Genomic DNA, 27,212 nt, shown 5'->3' on the forward strand with positions numbered 1-27,212 from the left:
ATATTGTCTAGTCCAAAGACATTTCTGTATATTTCTTTTTTTTTCTTCGATCTTTGATTGGGAATTTTCTTCTTTTCCTCTTCTTCCGATCTTTGATCAGGAACTTCTTTTTTTTTCTCTTTTTTTTTCTTTTCTTTTTCTTTTCTTCCGAGGGCAAAGATGGACATTCTCACCCTTGGTCAATGTTTATGGTGAGTTGGTATTTTTGGCTCAGAGCTTGTAGAACGACTGGACATGATATATGTCAGGGTGTTGGTTTGGTCAGCAGTCCAGGGGTAAAGGGATGTCCCACATTATTTCCATGACACGCGCGCAACGATGATGATTCAGAAATTTAATGCAAAACTAGTCACGCATGCACCTATGTGGACACTCAAGCATCAAGTTTTTGTGGTCACGCGACACTAGGGTTCAGGATTCATCATTTTTCCTATTTAAGTCACCCCAGTGTTTCCAAAATATGCTCTTTTATCAATTCATACATTTGTCCGAGTTTATCTTGGGCGTCCGGGAAAATTTTCACAGCATTCACCCTTTAGGTGCGTACACACATTTTTTTTAACAAAGCCTTTGTGTCACGATCAGTAAATCTTTTCTTTCAAAGAAAAGCCAGAAGTTATTTCTTTTCCAAAGCATGTTGGCTTTTTAGTTAACCAATTTATTTTTATTTTGTTTTTCTTTTTGACAAAGTTGATATCTACGATCACATATGTTTTTTTTCTTTTCTAAAAAGTCGTGCGAACGAGGGTACGCAAGGCCCACCTACGTCAAAATAAACGAAGAAAATGCAATGATAAATCGCAATAAAAAACAATGACAAAACAAATTGAGAGACGTAATGCCGGACCACGGTGGGAGCAAACACAATAACTGAAAGCAGCAGTGTTAAATCACAATGGAAACAAAAACAATAACTGAAAGCAGTGATGTTAAACGACATGGCATCACAAGTGTGACGACCTTGGTTGTGTAGCTTCGCCCTCTCCCAGGTAACCGAGCAGGTCGGTCATATCCTCATCCATGTGGGCTTCCTCCTCTTTGCCCAGGGATCCTGCGGGCTCGGTTCCCTCCTCAGTGGGCCAATCTCCAGGCCACGCGACCTCAGCCCTGAATTGCTCTGGGGTAGGGCATACAAAAGGTGGGGAGCCCTGCCCCTACTGGCTGAGGCTAAAACGGTAGAAGCACTCATGTAATTGCACCTGCCCGCGGTGGTTGGCCGTTTGCTGGCGAACCATATGCTGTAGATACTGCTCCACACTCAGTGGTATAACCGGATCGGGCTGCTGAGGTGGTGGTGCATCCGCAGCCTGTTGTGCGTCACCCTTCGCTTGCCTAGGGGTGCAATATTTCTCGATGAAAGCTCGAGTGATCAGCAGCCGGATTACCTTGCTGGGGATGACAAGTACCCCGTAGAACTGGCAGAGGCCCGTGATCAAGGCCGAAAATCCCAGGGCCCTGTTGGACCTCTCTGGGTCCAAAGGGTGCCTAGTGGGCGTCGTCCTTGCAAATAAATAAATGGCGTCAGCAATTATCTGGGCCACGTGAACAATCATCCGTGTCAGGATGGTGTACACCATCTGGCACTTAGGCAGAGGGAGGTCAAAATTATGGTCGCTGGGCAGGATGTTGCTGAGTAGCAGCGTCATCCATATCTGAGTCAGAGTAGTCATGCTGGTGCGCATAATCCACACCCGCCTCCCCGCAGCGGTCCAGGCAAAGTCTTGCCCCGGTATGCACAACAGCTGGGCGATGGCCTCCTCGTCAAAGCCGGAGGCCTGGTCCCTCCACTGGCTGAATTCACACCGATGGTCCTCCTCCAAGATCAGTGGGTGGCCCAGGAACTGGCTGAGGGCATTTGTGCCAAAGGGAATCCACTGACCCCTTACCCACGAGCGCATATCTCGAACTCCCTCCTCCGTGGGCCAGGAATTAGCGTAGAACTCTAGGACTATCTCAGGGTCGTAGTTGGCCATGGGAGTCACTAGAGGTGTCCAATGCCTGTGTGCTATCTCCTCCTGGAAGTTTGAGTACTCATCCTCTATGAGTTGGACGCGCCTCTCCTTATGGAATGACTATCCCTTGATGACCTCAAAACGCTGTTGGTGCTCGGCACTCCGGAACTAGTGACTGTCGAACTCCACATAGGCGCTGGAGCTTTCCCCATGGGCATCCCTCCTAGACCTCTTTGTGGAGAGCCTTTTCAGAGCCATCTCTTGTTGGGGATGAATAACAACGCAAAATGGAATCAAAAAACGTTGAGAAATGGTGACCTAAGGCTGGAAATCCTAGGGATCCAGTGAGCTTACGTTTTTTGGATGAGAGGAAGAAGTTTTGGGTGAAAAGTTCACCCCTTCCCTCTCCTTTTAACCTTTCTTGTGCAGGGGGTGCTCGCCCAGGCGAGCTAACCTCGCCCAGGCAAGCTAACCCTGTGCATTCTTTTTTTTTCAAACAAGAAAATCATGCGTTTAACGTATCGCTTAATGCCAAAATACCAAGGTTTACCGTCCTGCTCCTCCTCTACCAAACAACAATATGCGGGCCTGCCGTGACACCTGAACTCAATGTATGGTAGGTCTCCGTGCGGTGTCGGCTGGAACATGGACGCTAAAGTGGCGAGCGCATCGGCCATTTGGTTTTCCTCTCGGGGAACATGATGGAAAGAGATCTCATCAAAGAACTCAGCCAGCTCCTTGATGTAGGTCTGGTAGGGTATTAGCCTCTGATCCCTAGTTTCCCGCTTATCTCTTAGCTGGTGAATCACCAGTGTCGAGTCTCCGTACACCTTGAGCAGTTTGACGTTGAAGTCAATTGCTGCCTGGACACCCAGGGCACATGCTTCGTATTCAGCCATGTTATTGGTGCAGTCGAAACCAAGTCTGGCCGTGAAAGGTATGCATTGATTGTCCGGAGAGACCAATTCCGCCCCAACGCCATGGCCCAGAACGTTAGATGCTCCATTGAACCACACGATCCACTTGTCCCTATCCTTTTCTAGCTTCTCTTCAAATAAGGCCATGATGTCCTCATCTGGGAACTGGGGATGGATGGGTTGATAATCATTGAGAGGCTGCTGAGCCAAATAGTCCGCCAAGGCGCTTCCCTTTATCGCTTTTTGGGTTACGTAGACTATGTCGAACTCGGATAGCAAAACCTGCCACCGAGCGATCCGCCCCGTGAGAGCGGGCTTCTCAAAGATGTACTTGACTGGGTCCATCTTGGATACTAGCCAGGTGGTATGGCTCAGCATGTATTGTCTTAGTCGGTGGGATGCCCAAACCAAAAGCACAACATGTCCTTTCCAGCAGGGAGTAGTTCATATCACAGGCCATGAACTTCTTACTTAAGTAGTAGACGACTCGCTCTCTTTTTCCCAACTCATCATGTTGCCCCATCATGCACCCCTTCTGACTTATGATGAAACCCAACAGCTTTCCCGACTTGACCCCGAAGGTGCACTTAGCGGGGTTTAACCTCAATTGATACCTCTTATGCCTCTCGAACAACCTCCGCAAGTTGACGAGGTGTTCTTCCTCAGTTATGGACTTGGCAATCATGTCGTCTACGTAGACTTCGATTTCTCGGTGCATCATGTTGTGGAACAAAGTCACCATAGCCCGTTGATAGGCTGCCCCGACGTTCTTGAGTCCAAAGGACATCACCTTATAGTGGAATGTTCCCCACAGGGTAACAAACGTGGTTTTTTCCATATCTTCTGGCGCCATCTTTATTTGATTGTAGCCTGAGAAACCCTCCATGAAGGAAAACAAAGCAAAATTGGTTGTGTTGTCTACGAGGACATCGATGTGTGGCAGAGGAAAATTATCTTTGGGACTGGCTTGATTTAGGTCCCGATAGTCCACACACATTCATACCTTCCCATCTTTCTAAGGGATCGACACAATGTTGGCCACTCACTCGGGGTATCGAGCCACCGCCAAGAAATCAATGTCGAACTTCTTTTTCACCTCCTCCTTGATCTTCAGCGACGTCTCGGGTTTCATTCTCCTTAGCTTTTGCTTCACCTCCTCCTTGTTGTTCTGCCTCTATTAGAAACAATCGATAGATATATATACAAGGTCATCCAACCACCTAACTAAGATTTCTCTTATAGCTTTTCCTGACATATCTGATACAGCTATCTATCCTAAAAATAAGTGATCCCAATAATCAAGAGATCAAGATACAAAATAAAATTAAAATACAATAAGAATTAATACATACAATCAGAATTAATACATATATAATCAATTAAGATCAGCACAATCATGTAGCAATATTCTCAGTACAATTAGGATTAGCACAATCATACAACAATATTCTCAATATTGTGCATTATATAATCATCCTTTTTCAGCCCCCTGGACTCTTTACAACCGCTAGGTGAATTGTATAGATCCAACTAAAAAGTTTAGTTTTAGAATTTTACATATCTACTGCGAAGGCAATGCTTATGTTGACAAGCTTGCTTCTTTTGGTGCATAGAATGTGGGGAAAAACTAGTAAGTGTCATGAATCTCTGACATAAGCTTCAACCAATTAACATTGTTTGAATGACAACTGTTGTAATTGCACCGCAATCACATAGTTTGTCCACCATGGTATGCTTTATGTTCCTATTGGTTATAGTTTTGGTATGCTTTATGTTCCTTTGGTTATAGCTTTGGTGCTAGAATGTTTAATTTGGAGTCCACAAGAGGAGGATCTCCATATGGTGCTGGAGTTTTTGCTGGAGATGGTAGAAGACAAGCAAGTGAAATGGAGCTGGAGCTTGCAGAGTATCATGGCAAGTATATATGAAATTAGCCCATAAAAGCTAGATTGGATTCTGTTATTAAAATTCCATTAAGCCCTCTAAATCAAACTTCTTAATGCACTCAAACAAACCATTGGTGACCTCAAAATCAAACTCCAAGTCAGTGTTGTCATAAAAGTACTCTAGATTTAAGAAGTGGGCAGCTGCATGCAATGGTCTATGAAGCTGACAATTCCATCTTTTATCAATGATTGCAAACACATCTTTGTACTTGCTTTCATTGTTGTTGAAAGACTTGATAATTGTTTCTTTTGCCTTTTCCATTGCTTCATAAATATAGCCTATGGCTAGTTTCCTTTCACCATCCACAAGATGAAGCACTTTCACAAGTGGAGCCATGACTTTAAGAGTGTAAACCACACTATTCCAAAATAAAGGCATGAGCACTACCTTTGCAGCTTCTTTTCCCTTAAGCTCCTTATATAGCTTGTTCAAGGTCCATTCATCAGAAGTAAACATCTTTCTAATATTGGCTTTCTCTTTGTGGAGCCTTTCTAAGGTTAGATAAGAAGTGGCAAATCTAGTAATAGCATGTCTCACCAATTCTCTCTTGTGTGTAAAATTTCTCAACAAACTTAAGGTACTAGAATAGGCATAGATAAACCCAACTAGATTAATTGCCCTTCTAATTGTCTTCCTTATCAAGGGAAGCTTCCCAATATCTTCAAGCATCAAATCAATACAATGAGCTACACAAGGAGTCCATTAAATATGTTTCCTTTTCTCCTCCAACAACTTACCCGCTAAAACATAGTTGCTCCCATTATCGGTTACAACTTGAACAACATTCTCTTCTCCAACTTCCTCCACAGTGGCATCAAACAACTCAAAAATCTTTTCACCCATCTTTAAAAAATCAAAGCCATCAACAGACTTCAAAAACATGGTACCAACTTGAGAGTTAATCAAAAAATTAATGATGCATCTTTGTTTCCGATCAGTCCATGCATCGAACATAATAGTACAACCATACTTGACCCATTGCTCCCTGTGGCCTTTTATCAAATTTTCAGTATATTCAACTTCCTTCTTCAGGAGTGGAACTCTAATGTCATGATAGCTAGGAATGGGCAAATGTGGCTCATATTGACCAATGGCTGCAACCATATTCTTAAAGTTTTTCAATTTAATGAGATTGAATGACAAACCGCTTGGTACCAAAAGCGAGAAATATGTTGATGCACCTTCAATACTTCATTCTTATCCATTGACTCTCTTATGTTCATTTGCCTCAACATCTCCATTTTTCTCCGATTGATTGTATTTTCTGGATTCTTACAAAATTTGTCCATTGGTCCTTTTTTAGTCCCACACTTTGTCTTTGCACTTGCAGTAGCATTATAAGAGTCCGCAAACTCATCATCTTCACTTCCATCACATCCAATTGGTTCACCAAATTCAAAATCTCTTATATTTGCCATATTACCACTGCCAGAAGTACTGTAAGTGGTCCCACTTTTTTTGGTAGTCATATATTCCTTCAACTCTTCGACTACATTTGGTGGAGTTTTCTTTCAAGCTGCAATGTTGCCCGACTTCCCAATCAGGTGTTTGTTTGGCTCTGGTTATTCCTCCCTTTGTGATTTTTCCACAGAAATTACAAACCATTATGTTTGTTTCTCCTTCCACCAGTGGATGACAATATTTCCAGCCTGGGTCTGTCTTATTTTTCCTCGTTGCACTTGTAGTAGCAGCATCGGATGATGGTTCAGCCAATTAAAAGAGGACTAAACAGAAAAAAAAATGTGGTGTCAAATAGAAAAAAAATAAAAATGGGACTATCAAAAGTAAAATGAGAGCGTCAAATAGCAAAAGGAAAAAGAAAAGCTGCGGCCAAACAGCAAAAACAAAATTAAAAAAAAATTAAAGCTAGCACGCACCACTTCGTAAACGCTGTGATGTTCACTGCCTTCGTGCGGGTCGTCGCCGGTGCTCGTCACCGCCGTGGGGTCGTTGTTGTTGGCTGCGTTCTGCGTGCGGGGGGTCGCGGATGGGTGAAGGGGTTGTGCTTTTAGTTGGAGGAGGGCTGCGTTCTGAATTCTGATTCAACCTGCGTGGGAGGGGACGACTACGCTTTTGATTAACTTTCCGGGTAGGGTTGGGTCAGGTCAGCCCAACTTCTACCGCGAAAAAAAAAACAAAAAAAATGCTATTTCCACCATGCTGCCATGGCGGCGTCATTCGCAACCCGTCATGCCACCACTATTCGGTGGTGTTTTTTCAAAAAACCGCGACGCCTTTCCGCTTTTGCACCGCCATCACTGCCATTTGACAACACTGGTCCCAACAGATCAAATAAAATTTTCATCAATATAATGATTGATTTAAATAAATAAAAAATCGATGTAATATACTTCATTATAATTTAAAATATGTCACCACATCGTCTTTTTTTATTGATATTGTTATACAACCAATATAGATTTTCAACGTGAAATATCATCTTTGTAGTATTGTTAGCCTTAACTCAATCACACTAAGGTATCTTCCCCTATCCCTAGGAGACAAATTAATTACTTATCTATTAGGGAATAAAAACTTAAATGATTAACAGAGTGTTAGAAACAATGTTATAAAACTCTGACCAATGATTGACTTTATAGAATACTATGTCAATGGGTTACAACCTGAATTAGTGAGTTATTAATTGAATTTTATGATCTAGACTTGTACACTCCCCCGCCCCCCCCCCCCCCCCCCAAATACAAATCAACAAATTCATATAGAGTAGTGGTCTAAATTTTGTACGCTATTAGGTGCTATGTTAATTTGATCCTTGCCTACTTTAATGCCGCTTGCTTTGTACACGAGGGAGTAAAACAGGAAAAAGCTAGCAACCAGGGACTGAGCCAGCCCCCCTCCCGGGGGGAATGTATACGTATATAAATTTATACGAAATATTATTAATCTATATATTATAAAACATTAATTACAATAACAATATATATAAAATATATATTTTTGAATTTTTCATACCATAAAAAATAGATTTAAATATATTTTTCATCCTTACAATTTAGTATTTTTTTCATTTTTGTTCTTGTGATTTTTTTTAATCATTGTAAAATGTGTTTGTTTTATTCTTAAAAAGCTTTGAAAAGTAAAAAAAAATGCTTCGAATAGCAAAAAAAATGTTATGTAAAATGCTTTAAGAACGAAAATGAAAAAAAAAATACTAAATTGCAAAGATAAAAAAGATATTCAAGCCTACATTTATTTATAATTAAATTTACACTAGAATTTTCAAATCAAGTTTATAATAAGTTTTCTTTGTCGACGAAAGTTAATAAATAAATTTTAATTTTCGAATCAATTAAATCTAAATCAGTATAAATGAAATACTAATAAAGTTATTTGATTTCTAAAAAATAAAGTTATTTTATTGCAAATGAAACTATTTTTAACTTTTAAAATAACAATAACTAATTATAAAAATAAAATATTACTTGAACAATTACACTTGAAATTTTTATCTTATATAAGTTAAAAAGAATGCAATTATCTCTACTTTAAAGTCTATAAAGAAAAAAAATAAAAAATTTATTTAAAATAAGAAAAATGTCATTATGTTAAATACTGTTATCTACAAAATTAAATCTTATTAAATAAAAAATAATATTAAAAATATAATCTATATATATACCAAAAAAATATTGCAAAAAATTAAGAGAAGTATCTTTTTTTTTGGGAACATCATCAACAAAAAATTATTATGTTCACTATTTTTCATCCACCGATGTAGAAAATTATCTAGTTTTCCGTTCTCGTATGAGGTCGGAAAGTTTATTGGCAATAGGTCGGTAGAAGAATTTTGGAGGGTTATTTGATTCATTTGTTTTAGTTTTATTCATAAATTAATATTAATTTATTTTCAAATAAATTTGTTTATTTTCTTAGTTTCTATCCAATATTTTTTTTAATAGAAACTAAGAAAAAAAGAAAATAAATTATTATTTGAATATTCTTGAACCCGACTAGAAAACGGATCCAATACTTCAAAAAAGAATTAAGCTTAGAGTCATATGAATGAAAATCTCATGCAAGCATGAACATCCATCCGTCACACAGGACTTTAGAGGGGAGAAGGCACGGGTACTAATCCCCTTTTCTTAAAATTTTTCATGTACATCATCTAACTATATACAAACAAGGCCCTGGACGCCTACGTGTCGCACTGTGGTTAACCCAATTTCCCGCCCAAAAATGTCACCTCCAGCTACAGTGCACCACTACATTTCCCATTCCAAGCCTTTGCAATACGTGTCCAAGCTTCTCCAATACGTTTCTAAAGCGTTTCCAATACGTTTTCCTTCTCCCGATGTGCTTGGGTAACCGAAATGTCAAGCATTTATTGTGGCACGCGTTTTGCAATTTTCATTTATTGTTGCAGACCTTTTGCATCTCTCTTCCTTCAGAAATCCCAAGCGCCATTTTTTTTACCATTTTCACTTTCTCTCATTTCTCTCTCCCCAATTGTTCTCTCCCCCTTCTCTGTTCCTTCTTTTCATTTTTTTATTCTCCCTATTTTTCTGCATTTTTTTACATCTAAAGCTATGATTTTTTACACCAAAATTATGATTTTTATCTCAGATTTCATGACAACGATATCATATTTGCGTTCCTCTCCAGGTTTGCATTTCTATATCGTGTTCTTGGTGGAAGAACACACCAAAGTTTAAATATTTTTATCTCAAAACTCTATGAGTGCGGGTTCGTTTTCTTTGTGACTTCTGACAATACAAAAGTTTAAATTTTTTTATTTTGTTTTCTGACTTCTCACAATACCTTCGCTATTGTATGCAGAGAAGGTGAAAGAACACTAAAGCTGCAATTTTTATCTCCAAAAAGCTAAGATTTTTATCTCAAATAGATTTGTTTTCTGTGTTTTTCTGCATTTTTTTACATCTAAAGCTGTGATTTTTTACATCAAAAACTGTGATTTTTATCTCAGATTCCATGACTATGATATCATATTTGCATTCCTCTCCAGGTTTGCATTTCTATATCGTGTTCTTGGTGGAAGAACACACCAAAGCTGACATTTTTATCTCAAAACTCTGTGAGTGCAGGTTTGTTTTCTTTGTGACTTCTGACAATACAAAAGTTTAAATTTTTTTATTTTGTTTTTTGACTTCTCACAATACCTTCGCTATTGTATGCAGAGGAGGTGAAAGAACACTAAAGCTGCGATTTTTATCTCCAAAAAGCTTCGATTTTTATCTCAAACAGATTTGTTTTTTGTATTTTTCTGCGTTTTTTTACATCTAAAGCTGTGATTTTTTACACCAAAACTGTGATTTTTATCTCAGATTCCATGACAACGATAGCATATTTGTGTTCCTCTCCAGGTTTGCATTTTTATATCGTGTTCTTGGTGGAAGAACACACCAAAGCTGTCATTTTTATCTCAAAACTCTGAGTGCGGGTTTGTTTTCTTTGTGACTTTTGACAATACAAAAGTTTAAATTTTTATATTTTGTTTTGTGATTTCTCACAATACCTTTACTATTGTATGCAGAGAAGCTGAAAGAACACTAAAGCTGCGATTTTTATCTCCAAAAAGCTTCGATTTTTATCTCAAACAGATTTGTTTTCTTTGTTTCTCACAATACAAAAGCTTACATTTTTTTAGTCAGTCTCTATTGCATGCAGAGAAGGTGGAAGAGCAGACTACAACGACAGTTTTTATCTCAAAACTCCACGAGTATGGGTTCATTTTCTTTGTTTTTTTGGTTTATGGTTAAATTTTTTTCGTCTTTGTCAGCCTTATCAAACGTGTTCATTCTTTCTTATACCCATTTTTTTGGGGTTTTATGATTTTTCACGAGACAAAAGCTTTAATTTTTTTGGGTGTTCTTCCTTTATTTTGTTTTCTAAGTTCTTGCACTACAAAAAGTTTAAATTTTTTTATTTTATTTTCTGACTTCTCACAATACCTTTGCTATTGTATGCAAAGAAGGTGGAAGAAGACACTAATCTACAAAAAGCTTCTATTTTTATCTCAAACAAGTTTGTTTTCTTTGATTCTCTGACTACATTTTGTTTGTTTCTTTGTTTCTCACAATACAAAAGTTTAAATTTTTTTGTGAACCTCAGCCTTCTCCGATGTCCCACTTTTTTTGGGTTTTATGATTTTTCGCAAGACAAAAGCTTTAATTTTTTGGATATTCTCCCTTTATTTTGTTTTCTGAGTTCTCGCACTACAAAAAATTTAAATTTTTGTGTGTTCCTAAGCCAGTAGCTTGCGTTGCATTTTGGGTTTATATCTGGATCATTGGGTAACTTTTTTTTTTGTTTTTTATTTTTCGCAACCCAAAAGCTTAAATTTTTTTGGGTGTTCTGCCTTTATATTTTTTTCCTTTAATGCTGGCTGAAGTTATTTCAATGGGTTATATTTTTATATTTGTTCAATCCCTTTGAGTTAGACACTTTCAACTTTGATTTTCAAATATATGACATGCTTTATTATCACATATATGTCATCCTTTATTTATATGGTCAGATAATTGAATATAGTAGTTTTGGACTTCTTTGTTTATGGTTTTTTTAGGGTCACAGAGATTTCAATTTACATTTTGATGCAGAGGCTCTCAACATTCACAGCTTGAATTACATTTATTCTTTATAGTAATATAGATATTTTTTATTGCTCATTGTTAGGTTTTAGTTAATTTATATTATTTTATTAGTAATATAGATTATTTTAGTTAATTTTTGTTTGCGTCTCATTTTTGCGTTCAGTTGTAGCAATCGCAGGAATTCTTGACAAAAAATCAGCTGACTCCAATGATAGGGTAGCTAATAATCAAGAAGCAACAAAATTGGAGTAATGATGACCCCATTTGATTGATGAAGAAATTTTGATGTTACTTTGTTTTAACAATTTAAAGTTGTAATTTCATAATTATGATTTCCAGACATTGTATTTTATTAATATTGTATTCAAACATTGTCAAAATAGACAGAGTTTCACAAAAGTTTCTTAAGAAGTCGGGTTTGATTATGATTAATATATGATTCATGTTGAGTGTTTGATCAATTTAATTTCATGTAGTTTTTTAATGGCTGAATTTCATATATATACAATTTTATTATATATGTCAAAAAGAATAATGTTCACGTTACTTTAGTTGAAATCTATATAACAAAAAATTATTGAATTAATAAATAAATTTTAGAGAAATAAAAAAATGTTAAGATGATGAGTTAACGTTTTAATTTTCATTTTCAATCATAAAAAAAATAATGATCAATTGGGGAGTTTGGGTGATTAATATTAAACTAATGTTAGTGAAATAACCTCTTTAGCATTTTTTTAGTCAGTCTCTATTGCATGCAGAGAAGGTGGAAGAGCATACTACAACGACAGTTTTTATCTGAAAACTCCACGAGTATGGGTTCATTTTCTTTGTTTTTTTTTTGTTTATGGTTAAATTTTTTTCGTCTTTGTCAGCCTTATCAAACGTGTTCATTCTTTCTTATACCCATTTTTTTGGGGTTTTATGATTTTTCACGAGACAAAAGCTTTAATTTTTTTGGGTGTTCTCCCTTTATTTTGTTTTCTAAGTTCTTGCACTACAAAAAGATTAAATTTTTTTATTTTATTTTCTGACTTCTCACAATACCTTTGCTATTGTATGCAGAGAAGGTGGAAGAAGACACTAATATACAAAAAACTTCTATTTTTATCTCAAACAAGTTTGTTTTCTTTAATTCTCTGACTACATTTTGATGTTACTTTGTTTTAACAATTTAAAGTTGTAATTTCATAATTATGATTTCCAGACAATGTATTTTATTAATATTGTATTCAAACATTGTCAAAATAGACAGAGTTTCACAAAAGTTTCTTAAGAAGTCGGGTTTGATTATGATTAATATATGAGTCATGTTGAGTGTTTGATCAATTTAATTTCATGTAGTTTTTTTAATGGCTGAATTTCATATATATACAATTAAAATATTTTATAATGGAAATATGCATGATTGCTCCTATGCTAAGATTACGCTATACTTTTGTTTAACTTTTCTGTCAATTTTTTATTATATTTATATCGTTCTATATATCAATTTGTCGTTTTTTTGTTTTGTTTTTCTCATTTATTGTTAATGGAAATATGCGTGATTGCTCTATTACAAAAAATTAATTAGCTTCATACTTAGGAAATAGTTCTATTTCTATTTCACCCAGCTTTACAGTGTGGTTTTGTTTATACCGGGGTCACATAATTTTGAACCAGTCATGGAAATTAATTTATGAATAATAAAATCAATTCGTTCGGTTGAATAGTCAATTTAAAATATTATGTGGATATAAAAGTCACAATTTCAAATTTCTATCATCAAATTTCAAATTTAAAATCAATTTGTTTGATTTAACAGTCAATTTAAAATTCGTTTGTGTTTATCTTCACTCGTTTGTGTTTATCTTCACTTCTCTGTTTGAAAGTGACAATTTCGTTAACAATTAGTTACATATTTTGTTGACGTTTAATTAATAAGCATATTTTATTCATATTTTTGTTAATTTTCATTTCAAATTAATAGGTACTTAAAAATCAATTTTAAATATTATGTTAGGATATAGAAATAATGATAATTTTCAAATTAATAACCATATTCTGTTAGGATATGAAAATAATCATAATTTAGACGATGATTTATTCCTAATTAATAGGCACTTAACAATCAATTTTAATTATTACAGTATCAATTTTAATATGTTATTAAAACAACTTCAATTTTGTATTTATTTTTGCTGTAATCATTGTTAATTTATTGACATTAAATTAATAAGCATATTTGATTCATATTTTTGTTAATTTTCATTTCAAATTAATAGGTACTTAACAATCAATTTTAAACATTCTGTTAAGAAATAGAAATAATGATAATTTTAAAATTAATAAGCATTTGTTTTAGGATATAAAAATAATCATAACTTAGACGACAATGAGTTATTCTTAATTAGTAGGTACTTAACAATCAATTTTGTATTTGTTTTTGCCGTAATCATTATAAATTTATTAACGTTTAATTAATAAGCATATTTTATTCATATTTTTGTTAAATTTTATTTCAAATTAGTAGGTACTTAACAATTAATATTAAATATTACATTATCAATTTTAACATATTATTAAAACAGCTTCAATTTTGTATTTATTTTTATCGTAATCATTGTCAATTTATTGACATTTAATTAATAAGCATATTTTATTCATAATTTTGTTAATTTTCATTTCAAATTAATAGGTACATAACAATCAATTTTAAATATTCTGTTAGGATATAGAAATAATCATAATTTTAAAATTAATAAGCATTTCTTTTAGGATATAGAAATAATCATAACTTAGACGATGAGTTATTCTTAATTAGTAGGTACTTAACAATTAATTTTAAATATTACCGTCTCAATTTTAACATATTATTAAAACCAGCATCAATTTTGTATTTATTTTTGCCGTAATCATTGTCAATTTATTGACATTTAATTAATAAGCATATTTTATTCATATTTTTGTTATTTTTCATTTCAAATTAATAGGTACATAAAAATCAATTTTAAATATCTGTTAGGATATAGAAATAATCATAATTTTAAAATTAATAAGCATTTCTTTTAGGATATAGAAATAATCATAACTTAGAAGATGAGCTATTCTTAATTAGTAGGTACTTAACAATCAATTTTAAATATTACAGTATCAATTTTGACATATTATAAAAACTAGCATCAATTTTGTATTTGTTTTTACCGTAATCATTATAAATTTATTAACGTTTAATTAATAAGCATATTTTATTCATATTTTTGTTAATTTGCATTTCAAATTAATAGGTACTTAATAATCAATTTTAAATATTTTGTTAGGATATAAAAATAATCATAATTTTCAAATTAATAAGCATTTCTTTTAGGATATGGAAATAATCATAACTTAGACGATGAGTTATTCTGAACTGAGTGAATTCGAAGGGTTTTCGTGATATGCTCACATTTGCATCCTCTCCATCTTCCATTTTCGTTCCTCTCCATTCATTATACTGATCAATATTAAATATGGATGACGCACGAAAACCATAAAAGGTTAGCGCTTAATATACTAAGTAGATTATTAGAGTATATATATGGATTAATAGATTAGATATTTGCTGAGGTGCAAAAGATTATCATGGTAAATGAAAAAGATTATCATTATATGATCAACAATAAATATGGATGACCCACAGGACAAATATATTACTTTCCATGTTGACGTGGTTAGCACTTAATATACTAAGTAGATTATTAAAGTATATATATGGATTAATAGACTAAATGTTTGCTGAGGTGCAAAAGATTATCATGGAAGTGAAAAAGATAATCATTATATGATCAACAATAAATATGGATGACCCACGGGACAAACATATTACTTTCCATGTTGACGTCATGGGACCTCTCATACGTTTTTTTTTTTATAATTGTTTGTTCGTGAATATATGGAAAAGATTATCATTATACTGATCAACAACAAAGGGACCTCTCATGCGTTTTTCTTTTTATTACAATTGTTTGTTCGTGAATATATGAAAAAATTATCATTATACTGATCAACAATAAATATGGATGAGAAACAGAAACCGTAAAAGGTTAGCACTTAATATACTAAGTAGATTATTAGAGTATATATATGGATTAATAGACTAAATGTTTGCTGAGATACAAAAGATGATCATGGGAAGTGAAAAAGATTATCATTATTCTTCTGATTATTAAATGATCAATAATTGTATCAAAAAATCTAATGAACTCATTTATCTCTCTTTATTGTGCAACCTCTCTTTCATTGCTACATCAACACCATCCAACAATTTACAATAGAATTAGGTTTGTTTGTATTCTTACTTTATGTTACTTTTTTCTAAACATAGCTCAACATTATTATCATACAAATAAACATCGTTATTAAACTTTGCACATATATTAGTAATATTCAAAAAGGAGTATGAGCCCGGGCGTCGCACGGGCAAAACTCTAGTTATTAAGTAAAGTTATTTCTCACGGATTTCTGGATCTATCCGTCGAAGAGCACGATAGAAAGTTATTATTACATAGACTATATTGATTTAAGAAAAAGATAAAAGTTATTACATAGAGGTGTTTTAACCTAATTTGATGACATCAACATTAAATCAATAACATATGATTCTAAGAATTAACTCGAACGGGTTAGTACACCAAAAATAAAAAACTGGAACTGGTTATAAGTTTTGTTCCTAATCCATCCGACCAATTAGTTTAATAACACTAGTTAGAACTTAAAACATTCGAACCGCACACTTGAATCTTGAATGGACTAATCATACACAGTCTTTAGGCTGGTAATAATAATAATAATAATAATAATAATAATAATAAAAGATCACTCTCAAACTATATGGATTAAAAAAGTAAGAATCATGAAACTATAGGGATCAAATGAGTAATTTAACCTTATTATTATTATCATTTAAGGAAATGCAGTTTGTATAAAATGTTAAGAATTTAAATTTAAGCAATTTAACTTTTTTTAGAAAACTATTATTTTTGTTTTGTAGATATGTAGTTCACATCAATCAATTTGATTTTTATGTTTTTTTTTGTGATATTAAGTAAATATTTAAAATATTAAAAGAAACAAAAATGATCAATTTTTATCTTAGCAAATTTCTATAATAAAATTAATGTTAAGTAAATATTTTAAAAATGAATAAGTAGATAATATTTTTTAATAAAAATTATGTTTTTAAAATTTATAAAATGAAAATTATTAATATTAATATTGTTAAAATAACAACAGAGACCCGTGCAATCCACGGTTCTAAATCTAACCCGATTGGATGTGGATCAGTCGCTACTCGTTAATGTACGCCTTTAATAAATAGGAAACTATAAAATAAATTTGATCAAATCAATGGAATGCTAAAAGATTTTCAACTCGTTTGTTTTTTATTTAGTATATATTTATGAATGTATAAGTAGCTTCATAATCAGTAGAGATATTATTATTCATCAAATGTCCACATCATGTCATATAAAATATTCCATGGATGGAAAACGGGAAAATGACCAAATTCAAATTCCATTCGAATTCAACTTTTCATAAACTATAGGATTTATAATACGTAAAGTAAAAACGAGAGTATTTATTTGACATTAATTTGAAATAAATTAAATTTATAAGATATTTTTATTAAGTTAAAGGTGAATAAAGCTTTTGCATAAAACTGAATCTAATTAGTGTACCTAAAAGTAACAATATTGAATGAAAATGTATAGTTAAACATTTTCAAATATTAATAAGTAGTGGTTTGTTTTGTGTGAATATATTAGTAAGTACTGGTGAGCATTACCCAATCCGGTCCATTAACTTTTTTTTACATGAAATTGAGAGATGTGCTAAGACCAATTGAAGGGAGCAATCCTAATTATAGATTGACACTACAACCTTTAATAGCCAAAATAACACATTCCAATATGAAGTGCCTTTGCACAACATGTGCAATATAGTCTCCAAGTGTCCTTCTAGGATGTTCTTCTTCTGCCATTTCAGGCTCCTCAAAGATAGGAAGAGGTAAGAGTAATGGCTAGTGTGGTGGAGGTGTAGGTTGTGGTTGTGGTTGTGTGGTGAAGAAGATGAAGCTTGTCGAGTTCTTTTCTTAGCCCTATTCTCTTTTTGCTTTTGCTTCTTCCTTAAGGCATTGTTTCTTCTACAAGTTCTTCGAATCTCTTGATCCAAAGGGACTAGATCTTCTTAAGAAACTCTACCTCACATACATGGAACAAAGCAACTAAAGAACATGTTAGCAAAGTACTCAAGAGTAATACAAAAACAGAATTTAAAAGCAAAGAATTGAAGAATAACGAATCATTGCATAGAATATGAAATTAGCATAAGTTGCCTAATACGAGAAACAAGTCCTCGACAACGAAGCCAGAAAACTTATTACATCATTGACAAATGTACCAATTAGTGTAGTATTTTCAATAGTAAGTAGAAAGATGGTCTCCTCAAGGACTTGTTTGTACTAAGCTTTTTTGTATAAACTCAACAACTAAGCAATGGTAATTTCTTCTTTTGAGATAAGGTTGCAATAAATTGAAGTTCAGGTCTAAAATTAAACTACTTAAAATAAGGTACATTTCACAAAGACAATATATCAAACAGTTGATGTGCAGTAATTGGAAACAACAATTAAACAAACTAGTTAGGGTTTTTAGTGGTACTTGGCAAACATCTCGATAAAAAATGATTTTTATCTATTTAATGAGAACCATAACAATATCTCAATCCACTCAAGTCTTCTAACCTTGATTTCTCAAGTAAAAGAGGCTAAATCACTTAACTCTACTCCTAACTCCTAAGCAAGTTAAGTTAAATGAATTATTTAAGAGAATAATAAACATTACTTTATCCCCAAATGAGACATTCATTATATAGTATTCTCAAATCTCAGTTTTAAAGCATTTTCTAATGACAATGAAACATACAAATAAGTGTTTGGGTGATCAAGCCAAGAACAAACATTAAAAGCAAAGAAATAACATTATTATTGAATAATCATTAAATAGATAGTAGACATAGTTACATGAGATTTGCTAGTACACAAAATCCTCAACTTCAAAGAGATTAACTCCTCATTGTCATGAGAAGCTACCAAAACATACAAGGGAAAGTTAAAAAAAAATATGGAAGATTGGTGAAGGAAGTAAAAGAGAGTAAGTTCCTGAGTCTCTAACCGCTACACACGCAAACCTAGATTGATATTGAATGTCTCCAATGATGAGTGGATCCAAATTCCATGTAGTATCTTTGTTTTGTTGTTTCCTCATTAAAGCACACTAAGTGAATTTTTCATGGGATCACTTTTTTTCTTCTTCCAAAGAGGCTGCGTCACTCAACGAGCCTTGATGTTGTTGACATGGCTTCTTCAAGAGAAATCTGCTAAGAGAGATAGACTTCTCGCTTAGCCACCAGCTACCACGTGTCTTCTTCTAATATGGCTTCCTAGTTAAGCTACTTGGCAAACTCATTGAGTGATCAATTTTCACTTCCAAACCCTCAATTTCTTTCCAGGTGCACTAAAATGACTAAATTACTGTAAAAACATGTAAAAGCTAATAAATTTTCTAAATTTTAACTGTATGAAAATATCTAACTAATTATATATATTCCCTAACTTAAAAAAGGGCAAACTTAGCTACGATTCAAGGAAAAGTGAGATAATTGTTGTGAAATAGATTGCAAATATAGGAATGCACAACCGTTATCAAACTCCCTCAAACTTAAAGCTTTGCTTGTCCTCAAGAAAAAGTAAAATAAACTAAAATAAGTTAGATTAACGACAAGACTAAGGACTAGGATCAATTACAATTCCCAAAACATAAGCATGCTCACCAAAACAAAGCAAGTTCACACGATCTCAAAATCACACTTGTTATGGTGATTTTGATATATAGAATCATAAAAGAAATGAACTCAAGAGTTCAAGGGATCAACAAGAATGGCAATTGGCAATGAAAAGATAAAAAATACAATTCATTTCTCACAAGGCTAGTATTTTACCTAAGTACACAAGTTTTTCAGCTGCACGTGATATTTAATCAATCCAAATTGGAATTACATAATCCCAACTTTGCATACCATCTCATTCAATGCAATTGCGCACACACAACATGGATCACTAAGGACTTTATTAAAGTTGTAATTTGGCTAGGCTACAAAGGAAAATTGTTTTTTTATATCCTAGAAATCAAAGCACCTAAGGGTCTAGGAGAACACTAACTAATTTCCTTTTCAATTCATGAGACAAACAATTCCAAACACTGTTTCCCAACATTTTATTCACAAATTTAAAATAGCAACAACAACTTGAAATTGTTTTTGAATTTGATTGATTTTCTACTTTTTTTTTAAACGTTGTAGCTTTCCCAAATGTGTATGCTTTTGTTTTACAACAATCCCTTGAGCATTAAAAAACAAACTCCCCTAAATTTGGAACAAATTTGCCTCAAACCATATGATATGAGTGATATATAATTGGAAATATAAAGAGAAATAAGAAGAAAATTCAATGAAAGAAAATAGATAAAAATATGAGCATAATTATTATATTAATATTCTATATTGTAAATCTACTTATAATCAACATAAAATTATTATAAAATTGAATTTATTTTTTTTGGATTTATTTTGTTAGAAACATAATTTTATCTCAAAACAAATGGCTAAAGAAAATAAGGTGACCTTAAATATCAAACTATTATGTAATACATAATTGCATGATAATGATTAATTATAACCTTGTAAAATTAATTTAACTTTTTAAAAAGGTTGAAGTCTCTAATTGGTTCTTGAAATATACTCAAAATTTTTTTGGGTCCCTAGTAAGATTTTTCTTGTCTTTTCGTCATTGGATTTTTTTTTTATTTTATATTTGGTCCTTGCCATTAGGTTGGCTCTATTAAGTGTTGACGCATATGTGAAAATTTTTAAATTTTTTTTGGTGGTTTTTAAAATTGGTTGTATTTATTTAAATAATTAAATTACAATTTTTGGTATTTTAAAATTTTCTAAAACCATTTAAATGCAACCACACCATGGACCAGTTGTTTTAAAAATTTAGATGTCATTTAAATAAATCAATAGCTAGGATATAAACCACTAATTATTATTAATTTAAAATTTGTAAATAATCAAGAAAATTGATTCTTGTTAACCCTAAACCTAAAGGCTTCTCCTTCCTTTTGAATCGTGACTGTTTACAAACCTTTCCTCGATGCTGATTGGCTCGACACCCCCCTTAGAAACTCAACTCCAAATATGTGTGGTCTTTTGTTCTCAGTACATGTTTTTGGGTTTCTTGAGACCCCTAACTCATATCACCAACTTCAAGTTCACTTCTCAACCAATCACATTTCCCACTCGGATGAGGTTGACACATCACCTGACTCACCATCATGTTGGCTCATGATCTAGGAAAGTGTACCTAATCTAGTAGTAAAGAAACAATAAGTATTATGTATTGTATTCACAAAGACTTGGTGTAATATTTATGAATTGAGCAAAAAATGTAATCTAAAACATTCACTGCATTGTGTTGTCAATTTGTTTTAGTGAGTGAGACAATGTTTTTCAGTTTTCAAAAGAGAATTTTGTTGTAGCAAGACCCGAGTTTGCTATAGCGAGAAAAGAACAATTGGTGGATTTTGAAAAAAAATTGGAGCAAAAATGGAAATCAAAGAAAAAAGGCATTGCTGACTTGAATTCCATCGCATTCAACATATGGAAGTCAAATCTATATATTTTTTCTGTCACATTAGACTTTCATTGTAGCGAGGACACTTCTTGCTACAACGAGGCTTCATCTTTTGCAAATGATACTTCACTTGAATCTTCTTGCTCTATGACCAACTTTGGCTATGGTGAGAGTTGTACTCGTTGTGGCGAGTGCTTGCTCAATATCTTAGTCTTCAACATTCATATTCGTTGTGGCAAGTCTTCACATTCATTCACTTGATAACTGGTCCTCTTTTGCTGTGGTGAAGGGTCATCTAGCTATGGTCAGCTTAAGTCTGCAACTTATCAATCTTTTAAACTAAAAAATATCTTTGTAACATCAAAATTTAAAACAAAACAATAAAAACTGTCTTTTTATTTTCTGAAATGATTTTTTATAATAGTTTATTCACAATAGCAACAATATATTAACAAAAATCCTAAAAAAGTTAGGCTAATTGCTCACAAAAACAAAGTGTGAGAAACAATTATCACCTCACCCGCACACAACATTGTGGAAGGATAATAAAAGTGTCATCTTCAATTACCTTTGTGTTTTGGGTAGCATTGGGGTAGTTATGAAAAAATGGACAAGGTTGTGACATCTTTAATTCAAGTGTTTGGACTTTTTTTATTTTTTGCTTTAATTGATGAGGTGCTTGTCATTGAAGGGGAAGTTAAAGTTGTGGCCTTAATGAATCATCCTTGTGTTCCAATGATGTTTTTGTTTTTATTTTGAATTGTGAAGAGTTGCATGAGAGTTGGGGATTTATGTACTAGATCTATTTTCTTGGAAAATGCATATGTATTATTGAGAAGAGTTGCATGAGATTTTGGATTGTAAATTGTCTTTTCTTCCAAATTTTTTTTCAAGGTTAGTGCATATGTATTATTGTCAAGAGTTGGCATGAGGTTGTGGATTGTGAATTATCTTTAGGTTCCAAATATGTTTTCTTTCTTTCTTTTTTTCTTTAATTGATTTGACGGTTTTTAAGCTACTAGAAATTTTAATTTGAAATTCTAAATGAATATTGATGATTTTAAAACCCACCACAAATTGTTGTTTAAAAATTTAATGGACATATGAACACTTAACAGAGCCAACCAAATGGTCGGGACTAAACACAAAATATAAAAATTTTAAAATATTGATTGCATGCATTTTATGAATTCCATTTGGCTTAATGATACTTTTGGTCCTTAAGGTATCACAATTGAGAATTGAAATACCTAAAGTTTCAATTGAGCTAGTTGGATCCCTCAGCTATCACAAATGTGTGACTTTAGTCCCCTATATATCAATTGCATCAATTGGGTCCTCATGTACACAATTGTATAAATTTCATTTAAGTATTGTAATTGTGGGATTTTAGTCCCCAAGGTATCACAATAATGTGATTTTTTCCCTGAAAAATGATAGTTCTAATAGTGCAATTATAAATTTTAAGATACTAAAATCGCACAATAGAGACACCTAAGGCACTCAATTGTCACAATGGAAATCTAAGGGACTAAAATCACACATTTGTGATACGTACAGGATCCAATTGGCATAATTGAAATTTAGGAGACTAAAAGTATAATTAAAAATGAATTTTAATTACTTAAAATACATTAAATATTTTACTTATCTATTTAAAATACATTAAATTATTCTTTGACCCCCTATGAAATGAAATGGAGATTGAATTATTTGTGCTGTTCTATTTTAAGCCTACCTCCAAACAAGACCTACCTTAGTTGAAGATGAGAAAATGAAAATCCCCAACCAAAGTTCAAAAGGTTGGAATTTCTAATAGAATTGGATTTTTATGTATTTAAGATGCCCTTTCATTCAAACACTACATCATGTAGAAACTACATCACAATTACAAACTCCACTAACAAAGCAAAGAAACAACATAAAGGAAACATAGTTTACCAACACATGATGAAGACTATTCAACATAACGAAAACATAAGTCCTAGATAATCAATCCTAACCACACCCCAAACATTAATTTGATTAAGCTAGTGCTCATTCTAAAACATATTAAATTAAAAAACATTGACTTAAAATTTAAATAGGGCATCATCAGTTGAGGTTCCCACATTTTTCTTTGAGTTGCCTCTTAAACTCCTCTAACATCTTCTTATACTTGTCAAGTTGGGAATCGGTCATGCTTTCAATAGGCCTAGCCCACCAGAACTGATCCTCTGCAGCCTTCGCTAAATGATTTAAATCCTTTGTGCGCTTCTTCTCAATAGCAATTTGGTTGGACAAGCAGTGGAGGTGTGTGTGGAGCTCAACTTCGTACACAGTGGAGTGCACCTTATTGAGGTCCAAGGTAAGGAGGGGAGGTGGGCCTTGTGTCTTATAGCGTTGGACAACAGAATCAACACTGGGACTGCCAAACGAAAATACTCGATTACCGGGTGAAAACATAATCACAGCGACATCCACGCCACAAAGGGTTGCAAGCTCATTGGCTTTCTTGAAAACCCCAGTGCGACGCTTCGAGAATGTCACCCAAAGGTTACTCTCATTTCTCATCTTCTTCATTTCGATCTTTTGTTGACCTTTAGTCTTCTTAGCGACACCGTTCAAGTCTGGCATGTTGTTTGACTCCATGGGTTATAGGCTTTGCTATCTTATATGATATGAAATATGAATACTGATGTGCAACATAGAGGGTATGTTAGGCTCAATTTATAGTAAAAGGTTTGGTTTGGCGAACTAGAGTCTGATATGGTGAGCCAAGCACGCCTCTGTGGACTTTCTGACCTGTATTTTGACCGCATTAAAATGGTTTCAAGATTAAGTGAATCTCAATTGAATGCCTTATATGGTATGTGCAAATGATTTTCTATATAAACCATTCTGGGTACAAAAATGTATATCTGTACTGAGTTTTTTTCCAGGTAGTTTTCTTTTACAACGTCAATCTTATCTATTATTTGAAGAATAATTTGGTTTAATAATTAATTAAGGAAAATGATAGTTAATTTATTACCAAAGGAGGGCTATGAAATAGTTTTTAGCATACTCCTTCTAACACACCATCTGTAATTAGTTGGAATTTATTGAAAACTACAAATTCAAGAGAGAGAAAATCATTACATATGATGTGGGACCCAACAAATTTTGTCATTTCCAATGAATGTCAACCAATAAAAGAAAATGTATTGAAAATAATTTGTTCCTAACTTTTATCTTTTTTACTATATGTCAATTATATTTTGGTACAATTGACTTTATACTCCCGTTGTAGTTTGCACCACTGAGAAATGAGTCATATCTTGTTGAACTTGTTTATCTCAATTTGACTGGATAAGAATCAGTTATGTTTGAAGCTCAATTTGAATTTATTTTTTTTCAAGCTGAAAGTCAATTCAATTCAAGCTCATGAACCAATTTGGTTTAGATCATTAACTCGATTCGATTTAAAATTATTATGTTACATTAATTTATTTGATAAAAATGGAATTAATTTGAAGTTAATTACAAGAATTTGTTAATATAAAATATGGATATATATATATATATATATATATATATATATATATATATAAAATTGATATTATATATAATTAATGTGGAAGCAATGACTTCCAAGATTATTTTGATGATGGCAAAGAATCAAGAGTTAAGCAAATTCCAAAGATTCAAGAATCAAGTTTTAAGAATCAAGATTCAAGAACAATCAAGATCAAGATTCAAGAATCAAGAGAAGACTCAATCAAGATAAGTACAAAAAAAGTTTTTCAAAACATTGAGTAGCACAAGAATTTTTCACAAAATCTTTTACCAAAGAATTTTTACTCTCTGGTAATCGATTATCATAAGGTAGTAATCGATTATCAGTAGCCAACATTGTTTTCAAAACTGATTTACAAAGCTGTAATTGATTACCATGAGCATGTAATCGATTACCAATGTTTTAAAATGTTAGAATTCAAACTTCAACAGTCACAACTAGTGATAAAACATTTTCAAATCATTTTTAACTTCTGTAATCGATTACACAATACTTGTAATCGATTACCAGTGTTTCTAAATGTTTTAATTTTCATATTTAAACATGAAGAGTCACATCTGTTCTTACGCACGGGGAAGGTATTAGTACCCCACGCGTCCGTCAGAATGGATGGCAGCCTTTAATCAAGTGTGCAAATATGACTTCAAAATGTTTTATTTTCCCTTTTTTTTATGTCTTTTTGTGTTTTTATGCATTTTATGTTTTTTTGTATTTTTTATCTTTTTGTGGTCGACAAGGGTGTTTCCCTCGCTCCAACGTATTCTCAATTGCGATGAGGAAATCAGATCTACGTAGTTATTTTAAAACTAAACGTTGGTTAAGTTGTTTTGATCTTTTTTCGCAAGATCGATTTTAACCGCACAAAAAATCGTTTAAGGCATTGGACCATTAAACGATCTTTTGATTCTTTTGAAAGGACAAAAATGTTAAGGTGTTGGACCATTAACGATCTCTTATTTTAGAAACGTTAAGACGTTAGACCATTAACGATCTCTTGTTTTTGAAAGGAAAGAAACGTTAAGGCATTGGATCATTAACGATCTCTTGGGGTGGTCGACAAAAGCGGGGCTTTTGCTCCTACGCATCCTCAATTGCGATGAGGAAATAAGATCTACGCAGTTATTGCAAAAGTGGTAAAGTTATGAGTTGATTTTATGCTTTTGAACGGTCCATGTTAACCGATAAAAGCAAAGAGGACCGTTTAAGGCGTTGGACCTTAAAACGGTTTTAAGTGACTTTTACGGACAAAGCTTGATGTGTGAGTTGATTTTAACCTTAGTTTCACTTTGGTTATTAGTCAATTCATTCAAGGAAACTTCCAAAGAAAAACATCCGATTGATTTTTTTGATTATTTTATTCAAAGATATTTTTATTATTTTATTATTATTTTTTTAAGATATTTTGATTATTTTATTATTATTTTGCTTTTTTTTTTGTTTAACCAAGGTTACAGCGTGAACGATCGGTTAGATTTTGCTTTAACAGTGATTAAACGACATTACAACACAAATGATCGGTTGAAATTCATTTTATCATTTATTAGGCGAGATAACGGCTTAAATAAACGGTTAAAGTACGTTAAAAATGGAAGAAAAGAAAATCGAAAAGGAACGAGATGAAGATGAAAGCAAACAAAACAAGAAATGAATTGAAAGTCTCGGATTCGAACACTTACCGGTTGAAGAACGAAGAACGGATGAAGAACGGTGAAGAACGCAGGAAAATCTTCACAGATTTACTCACGGAAATGTCTCGGAAGCGTTACGGAAGCACTGCTACTCGATTCTTCTTCACGGAAATGTGTTTTTTTTTACCCAAAATAGCTTAAATGCATAGCCTAGGGGTCATGAATATTTTTGAAACAGCCCCCCTCCCCTATTTATAGGGAAAAAGGGAGGTGCTTGCCACCCAGAGGCTTCTTGAGAAAAATTTCTAAGCGCACCCCAATTACTAAGTTCACCCCCTTTCGTACTTTACGAAAAAGTTACGGAAGCCTTACGGAAGTTTTTCGGATTTGATTTTCATCTTTTTTTCTCTTTCCTTTCACCAATATTAAGTGAAATATGCTTACCCAAGATTTTTGGAAATTTAACGGAATCATTACGGAAGCCACGGAAGCCCCAAAAACCATTTTTCAACAAAACGTGGAGGAGCTTGCTGCCCAGTTCCTTACTCCTTAAGCAACCCAACTTCCAAAATATTCCGGAAGGGCCTAGATTCAAATTTCTATTTACACCCTATCTTGATAAGTTCACCCCTTATTTTTATGTTTTTGGCTGTTTTCTTTCCAAAATCTCACGAAACTTTACGGATTCCACCGTGATGAGTGTTAAGCCTTCCGAAGCAATCAACAATGGTCCTCGGATGAAATTATAGTGTAATAGTTTATTTACACACACTCCACTTTGCTAAATACACTCCCGTTTTTGTGTTTTTGACTGGTTTCTTCCTGAAACATCTCAGAACTTTACGGATTCTACAACGATGGGTGTTAAACATTTTGAGGTGGTCAAACGAAGGTCGCATGCCGACAAACAATGGTTCCCGGACGAAATTAGGGTATGACAGTTGCC

At 33.1% G+C, this 27,212-nt stretch overlaps 2 protein-coding genes across 2 annotated transcripts; both read right to left on the reverse strand.

The window, feature by feature from the left end:
* Positions 1–4,831: 4,831 nt before the first annotated feature.
* LOC102670240 (uncharacterized) lies at positions 4,832–6,234 on the reverse strand. The gene is made up of 3 exons (XM_006589834.1): positions 6,093–6,234; positions 5,554–5,910; positions 4,832–5,475 (listed from the first exon to the last, which is right to left on the reverse strand). The coding sequence occupies exons 1-3, from the start codon at positions 6,232–6,234 to the stop codon at positions 4,832–4,834; spliced, it is 1,143 nt and encodes a 380-aa protein (XP_006589897.1).
* A 16,960-nt stretch (positions 6,235–23,194) lies between these two features.
* Positions 23,195–23,731, reverse strand: LOC102670371 (agamous-like MADS-box protein AGL62). Its single transcript, XM_006589835.4, has one exon. It carries the CDS (start codon positions 23,729–23,731, stop codon positions 23,195–23,197), a length of 537 nt encoding a protein of 178 aa, XP_006589898.1.
* Between the last annotated feature and the right edge of the window lie 3,481 nt (positions 23,732–27,212).

The sequence above is a fragment of the Glycine max genome, chromosome 10 (genome assembly GCF_000004515.6).
Source record: "Glycine max cultivar Williams 82 chromosome 10, Glycine_max_v4.0, whole genome shotgun sequence".
In the NCBI taxonomy this organism is placed as follows: Eukaryota; Viridiplantae; Streptophyta; class Magnoliopsida; order Fabales; family Fabaceae; genus Glycine; species Glycine max.